We start from the raw sequence: 25,126 nt of genomic DNA on the forward strand, positions 1-25,126 counted from the left end.
AGTAGGGCGTTACTCAAATTTCTATGCAGAAGCCTTAATGACTTGACAGAAAAAAGCTTGGTATGCTTTTTTTCATTTAAAAGAAGGAAACAAACTTGGTGATAGCTGTTTGCTGTTTAATAGCTAAAAAAATCAGCAGAGTTGATATTTGAAATAATTAAAATCTATGCAAATGTTTAAATATATCTAAATAGAGAAAGAAAAATAACAGCTGGAAAATAATTATCTGCATAGATTTGTATTTAAAATGTTTTCTACTTTGCATTATCTTTAATGTCATATGAGGAGTTAGTCACTACCTTGGCTGTTGGATAAAACTTATTAAGGAGTTGTGTCTTAAGTAATATGGCAGCCCAAAAATCCGGAAAGGTACAATTCTGTCTTTGTGGCTTGCGAACACCGCATGGCATATACCTTGATAATAACGTACACCCCTAATGCCTGCAAGTTGATGCATCTGCTGGGGTCTGGTAGATACGACCTTGGATTTACAGGAGACTTGTGCCTCTGAAGGAGCAGATGGAGTCCAGGCTGGGTGTCCCGCAGTGTCTGAAGTGGCACTAGACACTCATGTTGAGATGACTGACCACAGCCTTGTTGCGATGCAAAGTACATGTCCTGCAGTAAGGTCACTGTAAATGTGTCTGAAACAAACAAGAACAGATAATACGTGCCAAGACAGAAAAACAAATCATGAGAACTGGCCAGGGCTTTGATTTGGTAGGTCCTGAAGGCTGGAAATACTGGTGTAAAAGCATGAATAGGACTCCTTTTCATCTCAGTTACATCAGTTCAAACCCAACCCCCACCTCCCAAAGAGCTGCCTGTGCATCCTGCTTGCATTCAGCATATGATTTCCATTTTGTTATTTCTCTTATTGGTCTCCCTTGTCCCAGTTGGACTTTTAGCTTTGTCAGGGTAATGCACAATATTTGATTTGATTGAGTTTTTGATTTTGCTTTCTAGCAATGGAAAAGTCAGTGAGCAGTAACATATTGTATACTTGGAGCATGTTATATGCTGATGACTGAAAGTGGAATTTTCTATTAGGTGTAATAATATTAATCACCTGACTCCCTTTCTTTTTGTTTGTCTTTATCTTAAACATTTAATTTCTTGTAATGGGACAGTAAAATGAGTAAGGCAAGGCTTTTGTGTAGACTATTGGAAAGTGGCAGAGAATATCGAAGGGACGTTGAATATAGTAGTTCCCTTTTAACGATTCTTCACAAATCCTCAAAGGCCTGCAGAGGGTAGGAGTCTGTAGTTGCCTCATATTTCTAGCGCACTAATTGAATTTGCAGTTTGTCAGTTCTTGCATGGAAAGCTCCTCTTCTGGAGCTCCGAGACACATAACTGCGTGGGCACACTGAAGGGGGACCGCTGCTGGGTTCTGAGCACGACCGTCTGGTGCCGAGTGATACGGTAGGCATATTATGGGAAATGGGATGGCGCTAGTGTAAGCAAGTGAGGAAGACTGGAATCTTCCTGTAAGAGAATTGAAGTCGAATGGAAAGGATGGGGGGAAAAAAAATTCTGGGATTCTTTTAATAGTAGCAGTTTGCAAGCAAGGACTGAAAGGAACATGGAGAGCATGATAATTGAAAGATACTTTCTGTGCTTTGACTTTGTATTTTATTAGTGTACATATTTTCTGCTAAAATTCCATTTATTAATCCTTTGCCAAGTAATCAGTACATTGTAGGTAACTAAATTACTTTGATACCTCATTGAAATTCATGAGGATTTAAGAATTGTAAATCATGTGACTTTGTAAACACTTGCCCTTTTATTAATGCTGTAGAAATAAAGTAACTTTTGAGCAGTTTGGTTGAGATTTGGGAATATGTAAATTACAATTTGGAAAAATAATTGAGTTGTTGATATTTCAGTGCAAAAAGGTAATAGCTTAAATAAACTAAAAATAGAGATTAATACAGAAAATTATTTTTAATGAAAAACTGAATCTTCAGCATAAGATTCAGTTTAATGCTTAAAATGCAAATATACAAGTCCTTAGCGATAAGCATGGGAAATCTAATATTTAACATGAACTTATGAATTTTCAATTATTACTAAGTAATTACTAAATAATTGTAAATAATTGTGAGTAATAACTAAAAGACATCTGTAAGATTGCTGTAAGTGAAGTAGTTATTAAACATTTCATAATATTCTGTAAAACTGAAAAACAAAAGGACTAGAACAAGAAAATCCTTACCCTCAAAATGAGGCTTGAGTGGAAAAACTTAACAAATGTATTATAATTAGAAACAATTATCTATGTTGCATTTATTTATTTGAAAAGAATGGGCAAAAAAATAAAGAAAGCTTTACTCCTATGGGTCCTTAGAAGAAGATAAGTTGAGTAAGCAGAACTGAATTTATTTTCCATGTTAAAAAAAGTTCCGCTTCTAACGTTCATTTCTCATACACAAGGCTAGTGCAGTGAATCATTCCCTGTTCTCGTGTAGATACCTTTACCATGCACGCATTGTTTGGAAATATGTCTAACCCCATTAACTGGAATTGGTAGTGGGCCATCATCCATCTTCCGATAAACTGCATAAAGCGAGAGCGTAGACTGTGATAATACGGCTTATAACCCATGTCAAGTCAAATAGCTGTTTATATCTGACTAATGACTGGGGTGGAGATAGAAGTTGTATTTCTTTTCCAAAGGAACCTCTGATAAGATTAGAAATGTCCTTCACAGTCGCTGCTTTGTCCTTTAGCCACTTGCCCTCCCTAGCCAGTTCTGGTAATTAAGATGGGACCATTAAACATGTTCTTATGGATAAGGCTAAAGGTAGGGAAACTGCCTGATAATAGAATCAATAAGGAGGATCTTTCAGAGCTTCTTTTCAGCAAGTCTCTAGAACAGTGGAAACATGGCTGAAGCTGAAATCCAGGCACAGTACCTGTGTAATATTCTGTATTCCAAATAATTTCTATTAATAATAAACAAACAAAAGCTTAATAATTTTCAGTGGTTCTGGGACATATAAAGCAATTGAAGTTGATTTGAGGCAAACATTATGCTCCGGTAAATCTTGTATCCCCCCACCCCATGATGTGCAGAAATGTCACCAGTGTCAGCGGTTTGGTATATGCTGCATAAACAGGGGAGAAAATTGATTCCAAGACTGTTGTGTTTATTGAAAAGATTCACTTTTTCAAACTGTGAATTTTGTGAGCAGTAATCATCCTAATTCTTGTCTAATGGACATATTTAACAATCAAGAATGACAATTTTCCTTAATTTTCATACTCGCTTTTGAGGCACGAGCATGTAGGTGTTACTGTTGTTAGTAGTGTTACTCCTCATATTCTTTCTTAATGGAGATCCTGATGTTGCTGTGCGCCATTCAAAGCTTATCTCCATGTGCTCCCATTTTGCTGACATTAACACTTAAATAATGATAGTTTTGTAGAACTTAGGGGAGGCTTCATTAATATAATTGCCCTTTTTTGACACTCTTGAAGCCACGTCTGGAGCATTATGTCTAGTTTGGGCCTTCCAGAAAAAGAAGGATGTTGAGGGGAGGCTGGAGCATATGATGTGCTAGCAGAGAACTGGTGGGCACTGGTGTCAGCCGCTGCCCCAAGGGATTAGGGAGAAGGCAGTAGGAGCCAGGGTGCACAGCAAAAGAAGCAGCAACGGTTGCAAGTGGCACTGAGGGAAGTGCTCTTTGGAAACGGGAGGGAGGAGGGGGAATACCTTCACACTGAGGGTGGTTTGCTAGTGGAACAGGTTTCTCGGAGAAATTGTGTGCCTTCTGTGTTTGAATATATTGACAATGTGACCAGACAAGACAATGAGAGACCTTATCTCATTTTGGAGGTAGCTCAGATTTGAGCTTTGTTATAAGGCTAATTGACTTCCAGAGATCTAGCCTTCTAGTCTCAATTATTCTGCAGGTCTGTTTGTCCTGGTAGGGTTTACAAATGCGCATACAGATCTGTGTATTTATTTTAGTAGCTGGGCTGAGCTGTTGAGCCCATAACCACTACCTTAAAGTTGTAGGAAAAGCAATAAAAATTTATAGTGATGTAAGTGCTGTGTGAGCCAGTTGAATAATAAATTCAAGTGTTTACCCTAGTTACTTCCTTCATGTTCAGTATGAAGCTCTAAACTGACTGTGTTTCAGTGGCAGTTGGATTATTTACTTTTCAATTTGCAATGCATTATTAATGATTGCACAGAATAAAACATAAAGTATATGAGTAGATGAGGCAATTTTGATAAGTAGAATTAATAACCTGAAATAAGTTTTTGTAAGTAGTGTCATGTTAAGAATGTAGCCCTGAAGCAATGAATCTTGGAAGGAGAAAATTAAGGGGTATTTTGTTTAGGAACAATCATAAATGTATTTCCTATTCTTTTTCTAGCCGAAAAAAATAATATGGACAGCAGCTGCTCGAGCTTCTTCATTCTGTTTTCCATGTTGTTCCAACTCTTTGGACCCGTTGGGGAGAAACAGTTCCCAGGGGGAAAAAAAAAGAGTACCTTACAGCAAACCCATTGCCCATCTATTTACTATTTTGAGATTGTGAGAAATATACATTTGCAATGATAATTTCCATGATGTGGATATTTATGCAGTGCCTTCAGTTATGCTTCTCTGTATATGCTCTCCAAAGCTATTAAAATAAAATGTCTTTCAGCTGTTGGGCAGAGGCATGAGGTGTGCCTATTTGGATTGATTAGCAAGCGATTGAACAAAACCCATCTTTTTACATTAATCTGGAAATTTATTACCAAAATAATGCTCAGGATTTTTTAGGCAGACTTATTTTGAAGAGTGGCAGAAAGAAGACACAGTGGCTTGGGTTTGTCAGTCTGTTAATACAGGTGATGATCTTGAGTGTGTGAAGGCCCAGGGTGAGAAGCGGTGTTGGTAACAGGTTGGATTCCTTTACCTACCAATAGACCCAAGGTCTCTATTCTGTCATCCTTTAAAACACTGGTATTGTATTTGACCTTTATTTTGTGTGATAACGCATTCCTCTTCTGTTTTGCAGTGTCAGGGATTCCTTCTTTTTTCTCAAGAGGTTGCTTTACTCTGAGAGGAGAGAAGAATTCAGTAATCAATAGTATTTTCATTCCCCAAACTGGCAGTCACCTGCTGAAACCATCAACATCTCCTTAAATTCTGAATGGAAAAGCATTGTCTCTTTTTCTTGTTTGCAATGAAGTGAGCATTATAGTAATAGTATAATAAGAAGTAGGGTACATACCTGAGTTACATAATGAATGTAGAACAAAACTAGATTTGGTGAGGCAAAAATGGGATTTAAACAGCTGCTTGAAGTGAAAATAGATGATCCTGGGAAATTACTAGGAAATAGCATACAGTACTAATAATGTCAACATTATTATTTTCACTTTTCTGACATGTCAGCATGTTGTTTGCAGCATTTTTCAGAATAATAGAATTTATTCAAGCAATTTATCCTTAATGTGTGTAGTATAAATAGTTTATGTTGTGCTTATATATCATATTAACAATATGATTTGTGCTTTCTTTACAAATTGGAAACATTGATTTTTTTTCTCTAGTTTACATTTCGCGTTTAGGCCAGTGCTTTCAGTTCCCATTTTAGGTTCTGCACTTTGAAATAAGTCGATTTCTCATAAAATTATGCTTTTTCATAAGAGGGTCTACAAGTGCCATATTCCTTTTTTAAACATTGTTTGCCTCTTTTTTGGAAACAATTAATGTCTTTGAGTTTAAACTTGCTCCATAAAGAGCACTGATAGTGTTCTTCCCCTTATACAGAACAAACCTAGTAGTCTTGACCTCAGGTCATACTCATCCTGGGTTGTTACTGTTTTAATTCTCCTCTTTCTTGCTTCTACTTTGTCCCAACACTTGTGACAAAATGGCCTAAGTCTCAGTCTCTGGAGATGGGCATCAAAAGTTTCCACGCACCTGCTGATTGCAAAGGAACTTCTGTGCATTTAGAACCTTTAGCTAGATTCTTTGAAGTTCTCTAATTTACCTTTCCCATTCTTAATTTATACACTAGCAAAATTTATTTGAATGTATTCATTAGTTCCTGCTTAAATGGTTTTGAGGTGCCTTGGGAATGAGTCTGTTGATCTGTCAGTCCCACCACATACCTTTTTTCCTTATTTTCATGACTCGGACATAGCCTCTAGATTTATGTGCTGTTGTTCCTAGCCTGTGATCACATTTTAAGGATTTATGAAGTTCTTCAAAACTCTGATTAAGACTTATTTCTCCATATAGAATATTTCAAGACTTGGTAAACATAGTGAGAATCTGTAGGTACATAAGTCCTTGATTTTTTTTATCTCATTTTCCTGTAATTTGAGGTAGTATTAAAATAAATAAATAAAACTAGTCTGCCAATCTCATCTTCTTTATTTAGATGTCCTTCCTAATTTTTGCATTTGCTTAAGATAAGAACATATAATTCTTTGGCTGTGAAAATGTAGAAATTCTCAGCTAGAGTTGCAGGTGTTTTGCATCATTCTTTATATAGACCTATATGGAAGTGGATTTACTCTGTTCTTCAGACATTTGTGCACTTGTGAGTAAATAAATTTTGAGCAGTGAAAGACTGTTTGGGAAAACTTCATAGCTTCATAATGATTACTTTTAACATTTCACAAAGCAAAAATTGAAAGCTACTGGTACATACCCTCAAAGGTACATGAATACACAGGCAGATGTATGATTTGCATCAAGTAAGTGTCTTTCTATTAATTCAAATTCATCGTTATATTATAAAGATTGAAGACCTTTAGTTCAGCATGCTACAAGAGTGCTAAATCTGAGTTAGATCTACCTTTTTAGTCTGTCAGGATTAAACCTTTTGGTGAAGAGATCCATTAATGTGTTTTAAATCTATTGATTCATAGTAGAAAAGCACAATTTAAACTCGGAAGTCACTGAGTGAACTTTCCATTAAGTTGGGAGACTCCGGTCACAGCTCATTTGATCTTTATGAAGCAGAAAATGTGATGTAGACCACACTGGCATTCTATTAGAGGAAATCATGCATTTAACCATGTAGCAAAATACTGTAGCCAGTTACATGAACATACACCTATTTTACACATGGCTGATCTTCTGAGCATAAAGTATTAACAATGCGCATACTATCTTGTTTTAAGGACTATTTACTTTTAAGCCAGTGATATGGGATAAAGTTTAGAGAAAAAATGAGTTAATTTACGATTTGTATCAAAGTTTTCTAACTGGAAATCAACATCAGATAGAAATGTGTGGATGTTCTTCAGGTGACATTTAGCAAAGACTGATAATAATCCTGTTTTATTAAATGGTATCATCTGAAATTGTATTTAGAAAAGAAAAAAATTGTTCAGCATCAAAATTAATTTCTTAAAGTTCCTATATTTTAAAAAATAATTTTGAATCTATTACAGGATATAAAAATATGTTTTGAATTATAACTCAGCTTTCTTCTACATTAGGTATCTAAAAATCTTGACATTTCACAACGTCTTTTCTTAAAAATAAAAGGGTGAACTTGCTCATAGTATTAGATGTTTACAGTGTGATCTCACAGTTCAGCAGGCTGGCAGTTGACTTGTGTAATGTTACTATGCCTTTTGAATTAATTTGATTTGTTTATATAAATAAATGTATTCACATGCTTTAAAAAAAAGCCTTTATACAGTTTAGTCACAGTAGACACTTTCTTACTGTCAGGAAGTGAAGTAACACATTGAAAGTTGATACAAAAGTTGAGAGTTCAATTTTTACATTCAAATGTTGTGCGTGTCATTTGAGGGTAGCTATGATGATATTCTTGATGTATTTTCCCATTCCTGCTCAGATGTCCCCAAGCCTGCTGTCTAGGCTCTGGGCATTTTGATCGGCAGATTTTTTTATTCCCCCCCACCAAATCTTTTTGGCCTTTGTGGTAAAGTGCTGTTGGGAAGAAGGAAAATCTTTACAATGTAATTCATAATGACGCAAACTCTTTTCACCAGTAGCTTTGACTTATTCTGTTGCCAGAAATAAATTATGAGCTGGGAAGTTATAACCTCTGTCATTACGGGCTTATTGTGTATATTGGCACTGCACAATTGGAATGGTCATGTGAAGATTAATGTGTTGTACGCCAACGTATCCTTTCCTAGGCAAAACCCTCCGTGAGTGCTGAGGTGATTTGTACAGGAGTTTTGCAGAGAACACCTAAGCTAAGTCAAAGTAAATTTAACACCCCCATCTGGCTGTACTTTCTTGCAAATGGACACAGCTATATATTCTAATACAAATTAGTCCGTTTATTATAGCTCTTATTTACTGTGCAGTTTTTTCTGAAGCTCTGCTATATGGTCCATTACTCACAATTTATCCAGAAAGATTTCTGGGTCTTGAAGATGGCTGCACTGAGGAAATGACAGAACTCTACATTCTAGGCAGCCAGTGTATTCTTAAAATGTGACATTAGTCTGACAATACTGCATCAGATTTTCAGTGGCAGGAAAAGATATTTTTCAAAAGTATAATGCAGGTGGCATTATAGTTCTATTGCAAGATCATAATTGACAATGTATAAAATAAATTTCCTAACCATATCTGCATCTGAAAACAGTTCTAGGGATTAGTCTTTCATCCAAGATAATTCTTTTCATAGAATTAACAAAGCAGCTTTAAGTTCTATTTTTGAAGGATTGGCCTCAAATTATTTTAAAATATTTGTATGGTTTATTTCAGTGGGTTTTTATCAGAGAAATAGTTAAATATGTACTATTAAAAATTACTAAAATAAAGAGGAAGAAAAAAATGCAACTTATACCCCATTTCTCCACTATGGAATGAACTCAGGGAGCAAAATTGAGGTAACTGAATTTTGGCAGTAAATTTGGATGTTTAGACAAGGTAGCATTCCTCTCAGCAGCAAAAGACATGTCTGTCTACCTACCCTATGCAAGGAATTATACAAGGCAACATCAAGTACATGGAAGTGAAAGTCATTACAACTTTAAGTTGCATATGAAACTCAGTGAGTGAAGAACTGAACTGAAAAACTGTTACCAAAAACACAATGGTGTGAGTGGGTGTATAGACTTACATATGCATACACCCATATATAACCTTCCCTCCAAACAAAATTTCTTGTTTTGTAATGAATTTTTTCTTTGTTTTATGCACCCAGTGCTTATAAGAAGCTTCTTATCGAACATTGAGAGCACTTTGAGAAGGTAGCTTGCATTGGGTTTCCCTGTTGGTGTTTTTTTTTTAAGGAAAGATTTGCACTAGGTCTGTTAGTGTTAAGATCTACAGATCTTTGAACCTGTGCCATGTTATTTCTGACACCATGAGGTAGAAAGCTAGCCTGCGTATATGCAGAAAATATGATGAAAAGTGCATTTGGAGTCCCATTCAGGCCAGTATTTTTGTGCTGCTTTAGGCAGATTTTATCATCAAAATGTATATTATACTGATAAAAGAAAGTGCGTTGTATCCAACTGATGATCAGTATATTTTCTTTACTGTGCGTAGATAAGCGCGTGAGTGCACGTGTGTGTGTCTTTCATATACCTACAAGAGAGTCGTGTATTCATAAACATGCCATGCAAGTCAGCAGTGGTTATATTTTCATAGTTTCTGGGCAAGTCTTTTTAATTTGCTAGCTGGACGATTATTTCCATCGCTGAGCCATGAATGAACTTGGAGATGACCTACAGTAAAAGAAAAGATGGGTGAAAGTCACAAGAATGAGATTTTGGTTGCTTATCAGTGAGTGCACATACTTCTCTTTTTCTACTGCCACCTGACCAATGTTATGTCTCATAAGAAAGTAATTACAGATAGTTCTAATCCCATATTCCAAAATGTCAAGGCAAGGATTAGCCCAGCTAGTAGTTTTCTCACAAAGTTTGCTATAAATACTGTGTATCAAGACTCCTGGAATTTCCATTTCTGTACGGTGGTTGGTACTAAGTGCGGGTTTGATGCTAACAGGTGTTACTGGGCAGTCTCAAAGGATAAAAATAAATATTTTTAACTGCATAGTATTTGATAAAAAAATAGAGCATTATGTTTTCGCATTGTGTTTTCACATTGTGTTCAGCTTTTACAGTTCAGCTTTAGAAGTATAATAAGAAGTAGTCAATAGTAGATATAACCTAGCAAGATATGAATTCATATCCATTTCATTTTAGGAGACAGATGGTATAAATCTATTTAGATTATATTCAGTTTTCCTACAGAAAGGTGAAGAGATCCAGTATTCTCCACAATCTTGTCATACAAATACTTAACTGGGTGTCAAGGATTATAGATTTCAATCTAATCTCTCTAACAGCATCCCTGGTTTCCTCAGGCAGATCACTTGATTATTGTGTCACAATTCTCCACCCGTAAAAGAGGAGTCAGAGCGATGCTTTGTGTCTGCAGTCCGGGCAGGACTATCTTAAATTACTAATGTGTTGTGCTGACACAGGGACTTTGATCTTGATTAAGAGTATCTTGGGCTTGATAAAGTACAAATGCTACTAACCTTGAGGAAAGCTACGTGAGATATGCCACTAATCGTAAGTGGATTTTTACTGATCAGATTATGCTAAGAATTGTTGTCACACATAGTATAACATAAATTGACAATTAATAAATACAGGTTGATACTGGGAAAGAATAATGCAGCGAAATGGTTTATTACAGGAAAAAAAGAGAGTAGCAAGTCTTGTGTTTAAAGCTACACAGAACAGAAATGAAAGTAAGTACAGACAATTGTGCTCTGTGAAACCGTGTGTGCGAATTGTTGGTTACTTTTGTGCCAAGCTAAGGGCAAAGTAGAAAATCTTGTTTCTGCCCTGCTGTACCCTGTTCACCTTGAAGTGGATGGAAAATATGAACTTCTGATTCACCACAGTCTCTCAGTTGTATGGCTTCACAAATTTTATCTTACTTTGAGCTGTGAAGTGACTTACTTGGTTTTCTTTCTTCTTTTTTTATTTCCTCCAAAATTTGAAACAGATTTGTTTAGACAGACTGATGTGGTTCTCTTTATCTTGTGCTACTTGCTTCTGCTTTGGGTAGTTGGGTAGTGAGCATAGATGACTAAGCAATCTTTTTTTTTTTTTTTTTTTACTTTGGAAAAGGTTGAAAAATACCATCTTTTCTTTGAGCTTTATGGGTGATGAAATGCTAACTCTTAGGATCAGGAAAACTTGGAGAGAAACTATAGAAACAATTTAGTATCCAGACTCCTGCCTTATGATGAATAAATTTTAAGATACTTAATATGTTGAAGAATGCTTAATGAAGGATTGAACAGCAATTAGCCTACAGCTAAGTTTAGTTTTCTGATTGAGAAAGTAGATCCTTATTCCTAAAAAGGGAGTAACTATTGCCCGAAGAAATGAGTAGTGCCTGTGTATACTGAACACTGACACAGTGCAAAGACTCTAGCTGGGTCATTTCAGGCTGAGAAGACACTTTTGATGAAAAGTTGCCATCCCATCTCCTGAGAGGTAGGTCTATGCGTGTGTTTCTTGTATTTATTTGGAGCTTTGATATGGATCAGGAAAACGTGTACACAGAGTATTCCAGAGTCCATCATTACTTACAGAAAAATATGAAAATCTATCTCTGACAAAAGTCAAACATTTTAGTACAAGTCAGAGTAATCAGACTTGTTTGCATATTGAATAGCAGCCAGCGAGTTCTGATTATTGTCAGAAAAACGCTCAGGGTTCCAATTTACTACAGCTTAGTAGAGAAAAATAAATCTTTTTTGGTTTGTTTGGGTTAGGAGTGGGGAGGGGTGCTTTTTGTTAGGTTTTGTTTGGCTTTTTTATGGCTTTTTTCCTTCTTTTTCCCAAATGCTAAAATGTTATCCATGTATCTGTGAAGTATAGCAAAACTTCATAGTTCTTTTGAATCATTCAGTTGTGATCACGTAGAAACACTTTTGATTACTGATGGAAATAGTGTCTAGATTCTTACTTTTCATACCTTTAAAATCTTCAGAGACACTGGTTTATGCATCTTTATTCTTATAGGAAATGGTAATGCTAAAGTTTACTAGTAAAATTAATCTTCAGTACCGTTGTTTATCTGATCTATGCATTCATTAATAAAGAGTCCCTGCTGTTGTTGGCTCCAGGACAACTTAATTAATTACTGTTTGAAATATGGATGTGGTAAATGATCCAACTTAGTGAAACAGGAGAACATCTGTTACTTCTTTTATGTCTGAAGTCATTGGCTTTTCTCCTTATTTGTGTGTGTCATCCCCTTTTTCATCTTATGACAATAATTCCATAAATTCTGGACTGGGATTCATCTGTGAACCCTGATCCCTGTCTTGTCTTCCCACTGTGTCGTCTTGTTCTCCTCTGTACTCACCATTTTATCATCTCACCTTGCAACCATACATTATTGTGTCTCCCTCCTTTTCTCTGTCATAGATTTTCCGAATCCTGATATCCTTTCTCTTTCCAGTTCCTTTCTTTAGTCATTCTGCCAAGTAAATTCTTTGCTGCTACACTGGAGAAACTACTATTTTTGCCATCTTTCCTTGTGATGTATTTTTCTAATGATATGTGCCTATGTGGTTTCTCAAAAAAGCATTACAGAATTCATTAAAAGTTTTTGCTTAATATTTCCATTTTCCCTATTAGTCTTTCTGCTATTTTCTCTGGTCAATTACTGAACTAAATTGTTTTTTGCTTCTCTGTCTACCTTTTTTTTTTTCTTCCTTCTTTTTCTTTTTTCTTTTTTTCTTTTTCCTGTCTAGAAGAGACACTAACAGCTAGTTTTTAAATAACACCTCATATTGCTGCAGGGTTTCCTGTCAGCTACAGGCAACAATATTTCTGTGTAATCAAGTGCTGTAGAGAGGGGAGACATTTAAGTCCTGCACCCACAAACTGTCTCAGTTACAATATCCTCAGTATCTTTCCTATGAGTATCCTGGTACCTCCAGCTGTGGTGTTCTCTCACTTGATTCTTTTATACTCAGAATTTTTTTGGAGATTTTTATCTTTGAAGCTTGCATGGTTTGTTAAGCACTGCTCCAGTCGACCCTGCCCTGAGCAGGGAGGGTGGACAATGATCTCTAGAGGCCCCTTCCAACCTCAACCATTCTGTGATTCTGTGAAGTACAAGAGAAATAATAATGGAGAACAAAGAAATAAGTATGGAAAACACTGTGTGTTCACTGAAAGAAATATCACGCAGAACTAACAAATGTCACTGTAGAAGCAATTTAACCTACTTCCCTCAGCACAAATGATGTAAATCCCAATTGCAATATGTCAGAGAAACTGAAACACCCAGCAGGATACATCGTATTTGGCTTTATTCTAGAATAACAAGTAGCATTCTAACTCATTTATTTGTTCTGTTAGTTGTATGGTATGCTGTTTTGAATATGCTTTGGCAATATAGTTTAAATTATTCTAAGGGAAAGACCAAAATGAAAGAATATGTTCACAAATGTAAGCACAAATTAAATCCTTGACATAACTCTTAAGTATGAATGCATCTATTATTTCCAAAGAGGTTTTATGATTTCAAAACTGAATAGCCAGGGAGGACTTACGAGTATTTATAGTACGTAGGACTACAAAGACCTCTAAAAATAGACTACAGTTGTTTATGCATTTATAAATATAGTATGAACAAAATGTTACGTTCTCCATTTTAGAGACAGAAAAGAGGAGTATTTAATGAGAAAAAAAAGTTATTTATGAAATTATTGAAACAAAAGAGCTCATGAGATAGGGAAAATAACTGAAAACATCGTAAAACTAGGACTTTCATTTTAAGGAGTGGGATTTTCTTTCTCAGACTACTATTAGAGAATCAGACATGTTTTTAAAAGCAAGCCAGTCTTGAAGCTGTTTTCTTTTTGAAATGAGATGTTGGATTACAGAGAAGACTTTTTTTCCTTCATACAAGTAGATGGAATTCCCTTCGTTTCACTTATATTTGATTATGATTATCCTGGGCCACAGAGTAGGGGTTGGGCGAAAAGGAGTGGAAAGAGGAAAAGAATAGAGACAGAATTTTTCATTGTCCAAAAAAGTATTTTCTTCTATCCCTAAGAACTGAGAAAACCCTTGTACTTAGAGGAGTGAATAACGATTTATCAGTCTTAATGCATATGGAACTGAAAAAGCTCATGGAAAGGTTGTCGGTTGGGTACAGTCTGCTTGTTGGAAAGATTTATAAGGGAATGGTATCGATTACTGTTTTTTTCTGTAGATATTTGGGGTCAGCTATTTAAAGGAATTATATAAATTTTAAAAGGTCAAATTATATAATGTGTTATTAACACCTATTGCTCATCATTATACCTTATAATAAGTGTACAGTTTCTAGTTGCTGTCTTGGTAACATTTTTTTATGCCTTCCTGCTGTCCCTTCCACTTCTTTCTTCTTTTTGTCATTTATAAAAGCAGTAGATTCAAAATTATGTATGACTAGGCTGTAAACGTAGTCTGTGTATTCTCCCCATAGCAGTACTCCTTTCCTAGTCTCTTCTGTAATTCCTTTTTTTAGAGCCTGTCTTTATTTTCCCTACCTTCTCTAACGCCTGATCTGTTTTGCGCACCGGGAGGCCTGAGAGGCTCCCACGTGCCTGTCTGTGGTATAACCCAGTGCCGTAGGGGGTACCTGAGCTACCCCTGCGCAGGCACTTGTCCCCAGAGCAGGGTGGGCAGCGCTTTGCCCAGCCCTCGGCTGAGGTCTCGGGAGAAAGACGGCTGTGTTTCCCTGGCACCGAGTGGTTCGGATGTGCCAGTTCTAACTCTGAGCTGGTTGGCTTAGTCGTTCTTACTGCAGTGCAGGGATGTAACTCGATGAGGGTGCGAGGGGGTGGATATAATTCCAAATGGAAGTTGAGTTGTGGAATATGTGTTTGGGAATGAAGAGCAGAGTCTTTGAAAGAAACATTATCAGTCATTATAACAGCTGGTGGGCTCAGCTTTCCAGAATAACACAAATTTTGTATACAGCATTGCACGGAGAAGATTAAAGTAGGAATTTAAAGGAGAAAATGAAGGAAGGGGCTATATATTGAGAGGATGAATAGTTTGGAAGAGCTAATTCCAGTGATGGTCTTCCTTAAGGTTACATTGACTACTTTTGTCCATCTTCATGGTTATTGATCATTGGTCTAATTTAGAAGCTTTTGTTAATGCTCACTTTGTTCTGCCAATGGCAAAATAGACACCGGGAGTAGGGAGAATTTTAACAGCTTACACTGTTCTGAAAATTTTTAATGGTGTGTTTGTCAAAACTTGCTGATAGGTTGTAGAGTTCACCATAGTTCTAGGCATGCAAACCTCTGTATCTTTCAGCTGTCAGCTGTGGTTCATTTTTGGAGGCAATTTGAAGATTGGATCTGTGTGGTTTTCCACCATTACAATATGTGCAGTGCATGTAGCATAGCTTTTGTTGCTAGCAGAGGTGTAGTATATTGACGCATTGCCCAACTTTCTTTAATATATATTACAAAATGTTTTGTGAGCAAAGAATTGTACTGATGAACTGTATGAGGAACAGAGAATAGGTACAGCTAAGGAGAGGCATGAATTCCAGAGAAACTGAGCTGAGATGTTAACCTCCAAGATTTCTTCTTATTTGCCACCTGTACTGAAGACATGACAGTTTTAATCTCCTTTTTAAGTCAAATATGAGTTGTAATTGTAATTAAAATAATAAAAAGTAAGTCCAGATTTTTTCTGCCGGTTATATGGTGCGCTACTTTGTACATGTTTTAGCAATATCTTTTAAGCTCTTCTTTGTGAATGGGTTTATTATTTCCAAAGAGACTTTATTTCAGTTTGACCTTGGCAGATGAAATCATGGCTGTATCACAGGGCCAAAAGAGGGGCGTGGGGGGTTTTTTAGGGTTTTGGTTATTCTAGCTGTGGATCTTGCATGTCCTACTGCCCCTTTGTCAGAGATGACCACTCTGATCCCCAAATCAGCAGAGTGGTACACGCATTGAACAAGAACTTTTCTGTGGGGAAAAAAATACCAAGGTACTAAGGTTATGTTGGGATAATATGTTCAGATATCCACAGATCTGTTTCCCTAATATAAGGACAAATGCCCATGGAAAAATAGGAGAATCATGAGTAGAGCTTATATAACCGTATCAGGTAGTAATTCAGTTTTTATCAGCATTTGGATATCAGAGTTTTGGATTAACTGAAAAAGTACGGGCAAAGCCTTGTATACTACCGTTGTTATCAGTAGGGTAACGGATTACGGTGAGGATAGTTAATGATTATCGTCATCTGCTATAGTGTAGGCAACGGTACACTAGAGAGAGAGAAATAGTATTTGTATGTGACACAGTTAGACAAGTCTGTTTTTACCACGTACAGCAGTGATGCAGGGGTGGTAACCCCTCAGGTTTGTATGCTAACTGAACCCACGGTGCTAGTGAAGAATTACCTCAAAAATTTTGCTATATTTTTTTCTTCTTTCCCTGTCTGACAGCATATAGAAAACCAGTATGCCATGATACTCAAGCTGAATATTTCCCAAATAGAAATCTTATAAACTCAAGGACCAAGACTGTACAATTCACTGCAACCTCTTCAGATGTCTCATATAAAAAACACTTCAAAATATTGAAAACTATGTATTTCACAAGGCTTTTTTTTTTTTTTAATTGAATTTTACAAGCATTTCTTTGGGACCCTGACACAAAAATATCTGGAAATTAGTTAATTTAGCTGGGTCATAATAAAGCACTTACACTTTTCCCCTGTCTTAAACAAAAGAAAAGCTTTATTTTGGAACACACAATTTCTCATGGTCTGTATTATAATTAAATTTCTGTCTTTATTCACTTTAAAACTTAAAAAACAAAGAATAAAAATTTTCATTCTCGTTGGGGTCTTAGTAGAGAAACTAAACATCGTTCAGGATGAATTACTCTTCTGTCCTAGAGTCGGTCTTTCCGATCAGGGTTGAGATATTTCAGTATGTCAGTGGAGATGAGTTTTATGGATGAAAAGAAGTCTGGTGCCGAAAATTACAGAGACTTTGAAAATTACTTCACTGTCCATCCAGTATTCCACAGCAGACTACTGAAAGAAAAAAAAAAAAAAAAAAGGAGGGGGGGAGGATATTCTAATATGAATTTGTGATGTAAAGAAAAATTTAGTGATCTGGGTACTTGTGACTAAAGCGAGGAGATTTATTCTGCCTGGAATAATTATGCAAAGCCACTTTACTGCATCTATTTTGAAAAATCTTGGACATCTTACATACCATCTTATATTACCTAACTTACAGTTAACCAAACCACCACTTATAGTAGAATGCGATTATAAGAGAACATGATTGTAGGAAAAGTTTGGGAATTTCTAAGTGGCTGTAATAAACAGGTTACTTGACTTGTGACGAAACTGACTCCTTTGTATTAGGCACAGCGAGCTCAGATTTCAAGAGATACAATTTTTTAATCAAATGCCTTAAAATTTCTATAATAAAGACTTCAAAGAGGAGAGATTAAAAAAGAAAAGTAAATAAAACGGAAAAACTATAATTAAGTTTTGACCCTTAAATTGCTAACCTTCAAAGCTAATGCTGGAGAAGCACAATATTATTAGCAATAAAAAGAATTTACTTTGCCCTTTTAAAATTACCATAAACCGATTGACTGAGGTGGAATGATGTTAATATTTAAGAAGTAGGACACTAGATTCTATTATCTGAGAAAGTCTGTCACCTGGTACACTCTGTAGTTCTGTTATCTAATTATTGTTCTTAAATTGCATTAGTGTGCCAGCAATTTGTCTGCTGTTGGAAAAGTAATTGACGTTTGGGTTACTGCTTCGTATTTGGGAGACTCACTAGCTGGTTCCAAAGAGTCCTCTTCTGTCAAAGCAGATTAGCTTAATTTTACCTAAAAGAAAAGAGAAAGTCTGTGGTTTAGAGTATGTCACTTATATAGTGCTCTTGTAATTTGGTATGAAAATTCAGGTTATATATCAAAGCTAATTGTCAACTGAAAGGAGGAAAAAAAAGCTGTGACAAATTAAGAAATGACATTTCTGACTTTAGTGCAGCCTACTCTTTTGCTGAGTGTGTAAGCAGTCATATACTGATACAAAGAGCCCAATAAATACCGCGATGGTGTGGCTAGAGGGGAATGTGTGGTTTTGGCATTTGCTGTACCCGGTGTTTAAATCTAGAGATGTTTGGTCAGTAGCTGGATGTAGGCATAGAGCTGCGGTCACGCACACGAATGACCTCTTCCACACCCCGAAACTGAGCCGTCACAAAGATGCTGAAATGTTCCATTTATCTAATAGAAACTGCGCAGAGATTTGCTTAGTACGCACACGATACTGTGATGTCTGCCTCTTTCCAATGGGATCAAGCACCAGATTATAAAGATTTCTTTGTAAGAGCTGATGCTTGTTCTGCCTTGGATTTCCAGCTGGTTAGGTAATGTTAACTTCTGTTTGGCTTCCTGTATCTGTTTCTAAGGCAAGTGGCTCACTTGGGCTTTAGCTGTAACTGTTTTTTTCTTTAATAATATTTGTGTATTATCATTAAAATAAAAAGTAATTAGATTTAAAATAATATTTTTTCTAACTAAAATACATAGTCTTTCTCCTGATGTTCTATAGTAATTTTAGTTTCCTGTTTTGTTAGCATTTGGAGGAGGAGTGCTTCCGAACGATTTTTATACAGTTTCTTTGATTAAAATTTAAGGGATAGTTATTATTCCATGTAGCCTGAGTAAAGAGAAGAGCAGCCTGCAGTTCAGCAATTACATTGCACTGAATATGTTTCTATGTCTCTGCAAAGGGTTTGGTTCATGACTGTGTACAGTTAAATGCTTGAAACTTTCCAGACTAATGTAATTTGGGATCTAAAGTTGATTAGAGATGCATGATTACAAAATGCGCATAATAATTTATATGACAACTGGAATTAAATTTAAAAAGATATTTTAAATTACCACGAGGAATGTAGTTGTCTAGTGGTGGTGATAATTTTGCTAATATAATTTGTTTAGGGACTTTTCAGTTCATGTTTAAAAACAAGAAAATTTTCAATATCTTCAAAATTATTTTTTTCACAGTGCTATTGCATAAACTAGTTTAATGCTCAAATTTATAAGATAGGTAATGTCAGTATAATCCAGATGAAACATTCTGGAATGTTGGCTGAAACTGAAAATCTCATCTGAGTTGTTTTTTACTAAAACTTTTGAAAAACATTTACAGTGTCTTTACGGGTCTTCAGAGCTCTCTGCCAAGATGTCTTTAAAATACTTCCTCTTCTGATGACAAGAATCAGAATTGTCTCACCTCTATAACTTACATAGTACGGTCACCTTTTTTCAACCATCATTATGAATTTGTTAAGGCCTTTTGCGGACCACGTAAATTGGTGGACTATTTGCTTGAACCACACTCAAATAAACCATCCGTCAAAAAAAAATTTTAAGGGAGTCTACAGAAAACTGTAAAACTATAAAAAATTTTTTAAAGAAGTCTATAGAAAACTGTAAGTGAGCTTGATAATTTTATCAAAGTATTGAAAGGTTTTGGCAATCATTTGTGACAGTGTAATTCTCCATTAAAAAATACATTTGGAAAACAAGCATTTTGCCCACAAAATACCTGAAAAGGAAGTAAGTTTTCAGAAAATGCTTGATTCTGCAGCCAAAGTGGTAATGCAATGGAAGTTTGTGTAGTGAGAATAGCAACATCTATCATATGGAAATTCTGAAAATTAAGTATTTCGGAAGAACAACTAATGCCTGTGTACTGTACTTTATATAAATAATATGTTACTGTAACGAACCAAGTAAAGCTGTAATCTGAGAGCGTCTGCAAAGCGCTAATCAACCTGTTCCATTTCTGGACTGTTTTTTCTTCATCTGAGATTACTCTGAGGTTATTACTTTTCAGAAAAGTAGCATTGTATTAATAATTATTAGTAATTATGTGACATTCTAAAATGTCATAATTGAGAGAGAATGTGAGAGGGAGAGCACGCTCTAATTGATCAAGGGTATTCAGAGATAATGTCTCTGTTTTTATAGACTGTTAAGATTGTACGCGGAGAGGGACAGGTGACTTGCAGTGACCAGCGGGGTTACATTACCATAACACTGTGAGTCTCCTGCGTCAAATGCTAAGCATTATTTTGCTTTAAAATTCTAATAGTACCAATAATGAGGCAACCTGACTGTTAAATCAAGAAAAGAAAAATAACCTTTTTGCCCTGCAGAATGGTGTGTTTAAAAGGTCAGAGCCATACCTGGAGGCAGAGAGATGCCTAGTGGTAATGGGTCTGCACATGGGTAATAGTGGTAATCCGGAGGTCTTGAAATGCAGTAAAAATGTAAGTTTTCAGTAGACCAAGGGATGTTCCAGAAGAAACCGTAATCTCTTAGATTTAGGATTCTTGCTTACAATGCTGTTAAAAAAGTTAGATAAGGCTGGGCTCTTAAAGAGCTCAGGACCAGAATTTCATATTCTCAGCCTACACAGCAGCTGCTAGATTTTCAAAATAGTTCAACTCCTAACAGTTCCTGTTCTGCAAGGCACAGAGCTCTTACGAAAGTCTGGCTCTCATTTGGGTGCCAAAATCAGATCTGAACTTTTGTGAAAATCTGACTCTCATGAAAATCTGTGAGTACACTGATTTCTTTGGGAAAAAGAAAAAAATAAAAATCCATAAAGTGGAGATGAAAATTAGATTGTAGCAGTATGTATATTTCTTAGCAATTAAGTTCTTGGCATGATTATGATAGTACTCTAATAACAAGAAGTCTTATTCTCTGAATAGTTGTTAGAGGACTGTATATACTAAAAATAAAAGATGACCTGTATGATTATTTCTAACGCATTCATCTCATTAATGCAATTTCTCTTTACATTCTCTGGTGCTCTCTTTTTGAGGCACATAGAACAGCCATCATAGGGATTTTTCTTCTAAAGTTTAATTCAGTGTTGTGGGTTTGGCTGGGAAAAGTTAATTTTCTTTCTAGTAGCCGGTATAGTGCTGTGTTCTGGATTTAGGATGAGAACGACATTGATAACACCCTGATGGGTTTAGCTGTTGCCGGTAGCTGTAGGGCTCACACGAAGTCAAGGACTTTCCGGCTTCCCAGGCCCTGCCAGGCGCACAAGGAGCTGGGAGAGCACAGCCAGGACAGCTGACCCAGCCTGGCCAGAGGGATACTCCCTGCCAGAGAACGTCGTGCTCCGGCTAGAACTGGGGAAGCGAGCCGGGAGGTGGGATTGCTGCTTGGAAACAGACTGGGCATCAAGTTGTGGGGGTTTTTTTGTTGGTGTGTTTGTTTTTTTTTATTGTAGCATTTTTGTGTCACTAGTTTTATATAAATAATAAAATTATTATTGCTGTTATTATTGCTATTATCATCATGTTCGTTATCCTATTAAACTGTCTTTATCTCAACCCACGAGGTTTTTTTCCCTTCTCCCCCTCATCGCCTTGGGGGGGGTAGGGGTGAGCAGGCGGCTGTGCGGTGCTCAGTTACTGGCTGGGGTTAAACCATGACATTCAGACGGGAACAACTGTACATAGAATGTACAGGTAGGATCAATGCAGGTATGATGCCAACTATAGGCACAAAAAATTCTAATTTTGGATATATACTCCTTGAAAGTTAGTTGTCTCCCTAGCCTTTTAAACAGAAAATATTGAACCTCTGTAGATGAGAAGAGGGAAATGTGCTCTAACCACTGCCTACAGTGAAACTGGAAGAAAGGGAACTGCTAGCAAAACTTGTATCTTCACAATATTTACATAATTAAAATCTAAAATGTTACAGCAGTGTTTTGTCTGGAGCGGAGCTGGTTTGCAGTAATGTGTGGGGATTGGTAACTATGTTTAACATGGATAGCACCAGAAAGGGAAAGCAGTTGTTGGCTTTAGAGAGATCTCTTAAAATGTGGTTCTCACATATGTAAGAACATTGCTGTACAATTTAAAATCAAATTTTTCTTGTTTCCACATGTAATCTCTGCAGCATTTTCGTGAATTTTTCTATGGCATTATTTCCTTAGAGATAATGGTTTCCAGTGATTTATATGGTGCAAAATTACAAAATTAAGACTTACTATGAATGTTACTTGTAACAATTCCCAGTCTGTGGCTCTCTAATTCTGTACTTTGTCTAGAAGCCATGATTTACCATCAGTGTATATTTTATTATTGAATAAATACTAACATTTCTTGCAATACATATGCAATAAATGTATATATGCAGATATACTTGCACATCTATATACGCACGATATAAATGTCTGCAAGTGTATAATGTAGATGTCGCTGTATGCCTTTCCCATCTCATCTATCTTGGTGCAATAGTTCAAAGTTTTCCTCAAAAGCTTGAAGTTCTTGAAACCTCATTAGTACTGGAGGATATTTTCCAAAGTACCTATACATCCACTTACTGAATCTATGAAACACTTCCTGAAAGGAGAAGAAAGCTGTGCACTCAGGCAACAATAAATATACCGGGAGCACTAGTATGCTCTCCAAACAACATTCATAAAGGTTGAGTAAAAGTTCACTCCACCTCCAAGAAAACAGACCTTTTTTTTCACTTTTGTAACATCTCTGTTCAAACAAATATACCAAGAAAGCAGATTCTGCAGCAGATGCATAAGCTAGCAAATTAATGTTAATGATGGCTTTTCACTTGAATTGTGTTTTGCCATTTTTAGCACTAGCTCCATTAACATGTGTATATAATTCATATTATGTCATTGTATGTATATTGTGTTCTGTATATTGGGCTCTTTATAAAGAAAAGAAAGAATGCAATTCAACATAAGTCTTCTTTCATCCTATTCCTAAACTACCTTTGGGCTTGTTGGAAATTTGGGGTTTTTTTTTCCCCCCTATTAATTTTATAGGCATTTAAGAAGGCTAAGCTGTAGCTTTCCTGCCTTTGTCTAGGAGTAAGCCCTGTATTCGCTTTGTTTTGTAGATGAGAAGATTGAATTATCATTGCCCAGTTGCAGAACTGTATTTGCTTCCAAGGTTTATATACTTCTGCTCCAGTAAACCTTAGCTCTGTTTATTAACAGCTCCCTGACAAGGTGTCACCAGAAGTCACAGGGTCAACTGGCAATTCTGTAGTAGCCACCGTGCGATGCGCTCTGAACCGTTCTGTTCTTCATATATGAAACCTCCTTCAACCATTAATAGACAGGTGAAAGTAGTGAACAAAGATGACAACCTTAAAAATTCTCTGTTTCTGCATGGATGATTTGGCTTTGCTGAACTGAGCCCAAGGCTGACCTCAAGATTTTGTTGAGTTGAAGACCAAATTTCCCATGACACTATCTATAGAGGAATTTAGAAAGTAGGGAACTCCTTTCCTTTTATTCCCCAATTATTTTTTTAAAGGTAGTAGTGGCATCTTTTTGCCTTTTACACCGACTTACTCATGCAAAATGAATATTTATTTAGAATAAGTGCCAGAAGGCAAAAATGGTTATCTTTGAATTGAACTGTTTAAAGAAAGTCACCTTGAAAATGTATTTATTTATAGAAGTTTTATGTCTGTAGCAGTGCGTGAGTGGACATCTAAATGTAGCAGGGAGTTGCTAACACAGTATTCCTGTTGTTGAGCAGCACCCTATAAAAATATAGGCAGCTTATTCAACTGAATTAACAAACATGTCAAAAGAAATGAAACATTGTCTGCCAGAATGAAAATATACAATTTGCCTATTACAAGTTTTAGTACAAGTAGTGTAGCTTAACTTGAAGACTAAAATCAGAAACACCTACTTTTATATCATACATGTTGAAATGTTTTGAAATATGGGTGATGGCTAGCTAGCGAGCACCACAATGGTATTTTCTGGGTGCTGAGACACGTTAGCAAGTCTTTGGAAGGTTTAATGGTTGAAGTGGGGTGATGTTTCTTCAGTCTTCTGACACATCAGGATGCAAATTAGTGGTGCTTTTCACAGTCTATCCGAGAACAACTCCTTCATGTCTCTGAATAAAATTTGAAAGAGAATAAGATAAAAATTAAGAATAATTAAAAAATATTATTTTCTACTCTGATTTTATTTTTCTGGTATGTGTTAGAAGATCATTTGCAAATATGATTACTCGTTATCCTATTGCCTTTACTTGTGCAGTTTTCAAAAGGATTTATCTTCTAGCTACGTTGGCTTTATGTAATTGATCCATCCAAGAATTGAATTGACTGTAGATCAAGCATGAGTTAAAATGTAAAGTTTGGTGGAATTTTTCTAGGAATATTCATGCCTTGCACTTAGCATGCAGAAAAATCACAGCTGAAAGATCACGTGCCACTATGAAGCAGACCTGGAATTTCACTAGTAGATGTTTTCCTCAAATGAAACGGGCGAACCTAGTACTGCACAGTGTGTCTGTTTTGTCTCTTGACAGAGAGGGAAATGGGAGAAGAGAAAATTGAGGTGTAAAGTTTTGGAAGGCAGGTTGAAAAAAATAGCTGAATCCCCATCATATTGTTGTGTAGACTGCCAGTCCTGATACATTTGGGGAAAATGTTTGTGCTCCACTTTCAGAAACTTATCTCTGTTGCCATAATAAATTAATCCTGATTGTGGGGCCTCCTCTCAGAGCTCTGGTAATGCTTATAGTATAACAAAACTTTGGAGAGGCACAAAACCACCAAACCAGAGAAAATACTTGCCTTGATTTAGAAATGATAGGACTGTATGGAGATGCCAGTGGGCAATGCACACCCTTTTCAATTAGGGTGGAAATCATTAAGACTTTTCAGTCCTTTGTTGTGTTTTTTTTTGTTGGGGTTTTTTTTCCCCCCCAGACCTGACACATGAGGGGATTCTTTTTTTCACGTGCCTTCTACTGACAATTCCCCTGCCTCGCATCCTCAGACCTTTGCTCTCTTTGAGAGTCTCTGTTCCTTTGCTAGCGATGCTTGGGCTGATCAATTGAGTGAGTTTTGGACAGGTTGGATTAGAGAGTAATCCATGTTTTGTTGATTTCTCACAGTAATTGTTTGATTTAGGACATTGGATATACTTTTTGATTTGTCATTTTAATGTAAACTAGCAGAGAGCCTCCTGGAGTGCTGAAGTGCAGCGTAATCCTCAGTTTTGGTAGCACATCTCTTGGGGAGT

General features: G+C 36.3%; 1 protein-coding gene across 24 annotated transcripts in view; it reads left to right on the forward strand.

Moving 5' to 3' along the window:
- Window positions 1-25,126, forward strand: part of RBFOX1 (RNA binding fox-1 homolog 1) — a 906,682-nt gene that overhangs the window by 86,478 nt on the left and 795,078 nt on the right. For 5 of the 24 annotated variants that reach the window (XM_075767579.1, XM_075767592.1, XM_075767590.1 and 2 more), the window contains exon 1: window positions 10,436-10,543. The exons of 5 other annotated variants lie outside the window; for them this stretch is intronic. In XM_075767579.1, coding sequence (XP_075623694.1) covers window positions 10,532-10,543 — 12 coding nt within the window. In that variant the 5' untranslated portion in view covers window positions 10,436-10,531. Of the gene's footprint in view, window positions 1-10,431; window positions 10,544-25,126 lie in introns of those variants that run through there. 14 more of the 24 variants (XM_075767596.1, XM_075767601.1, XM_075767609.1 and 11 more) reach the window with 9 other exon arrangements.

This window comes from Balearica regulorum, chromosome 15 (genome assembly GCF_011004875.1).
Source record: "Balearica regulorum gibbericeps isolate bBalReg1 chromosome 15, bBalReg1.pri, whole genome shotgun sequence".
Taxonomy (NCBI): domain Eukaryota; kingdom Metazoa; phylum Chordata; class Aves; order Gruiformes; family Gruidae; genus Balearica; species Balearica regulorum.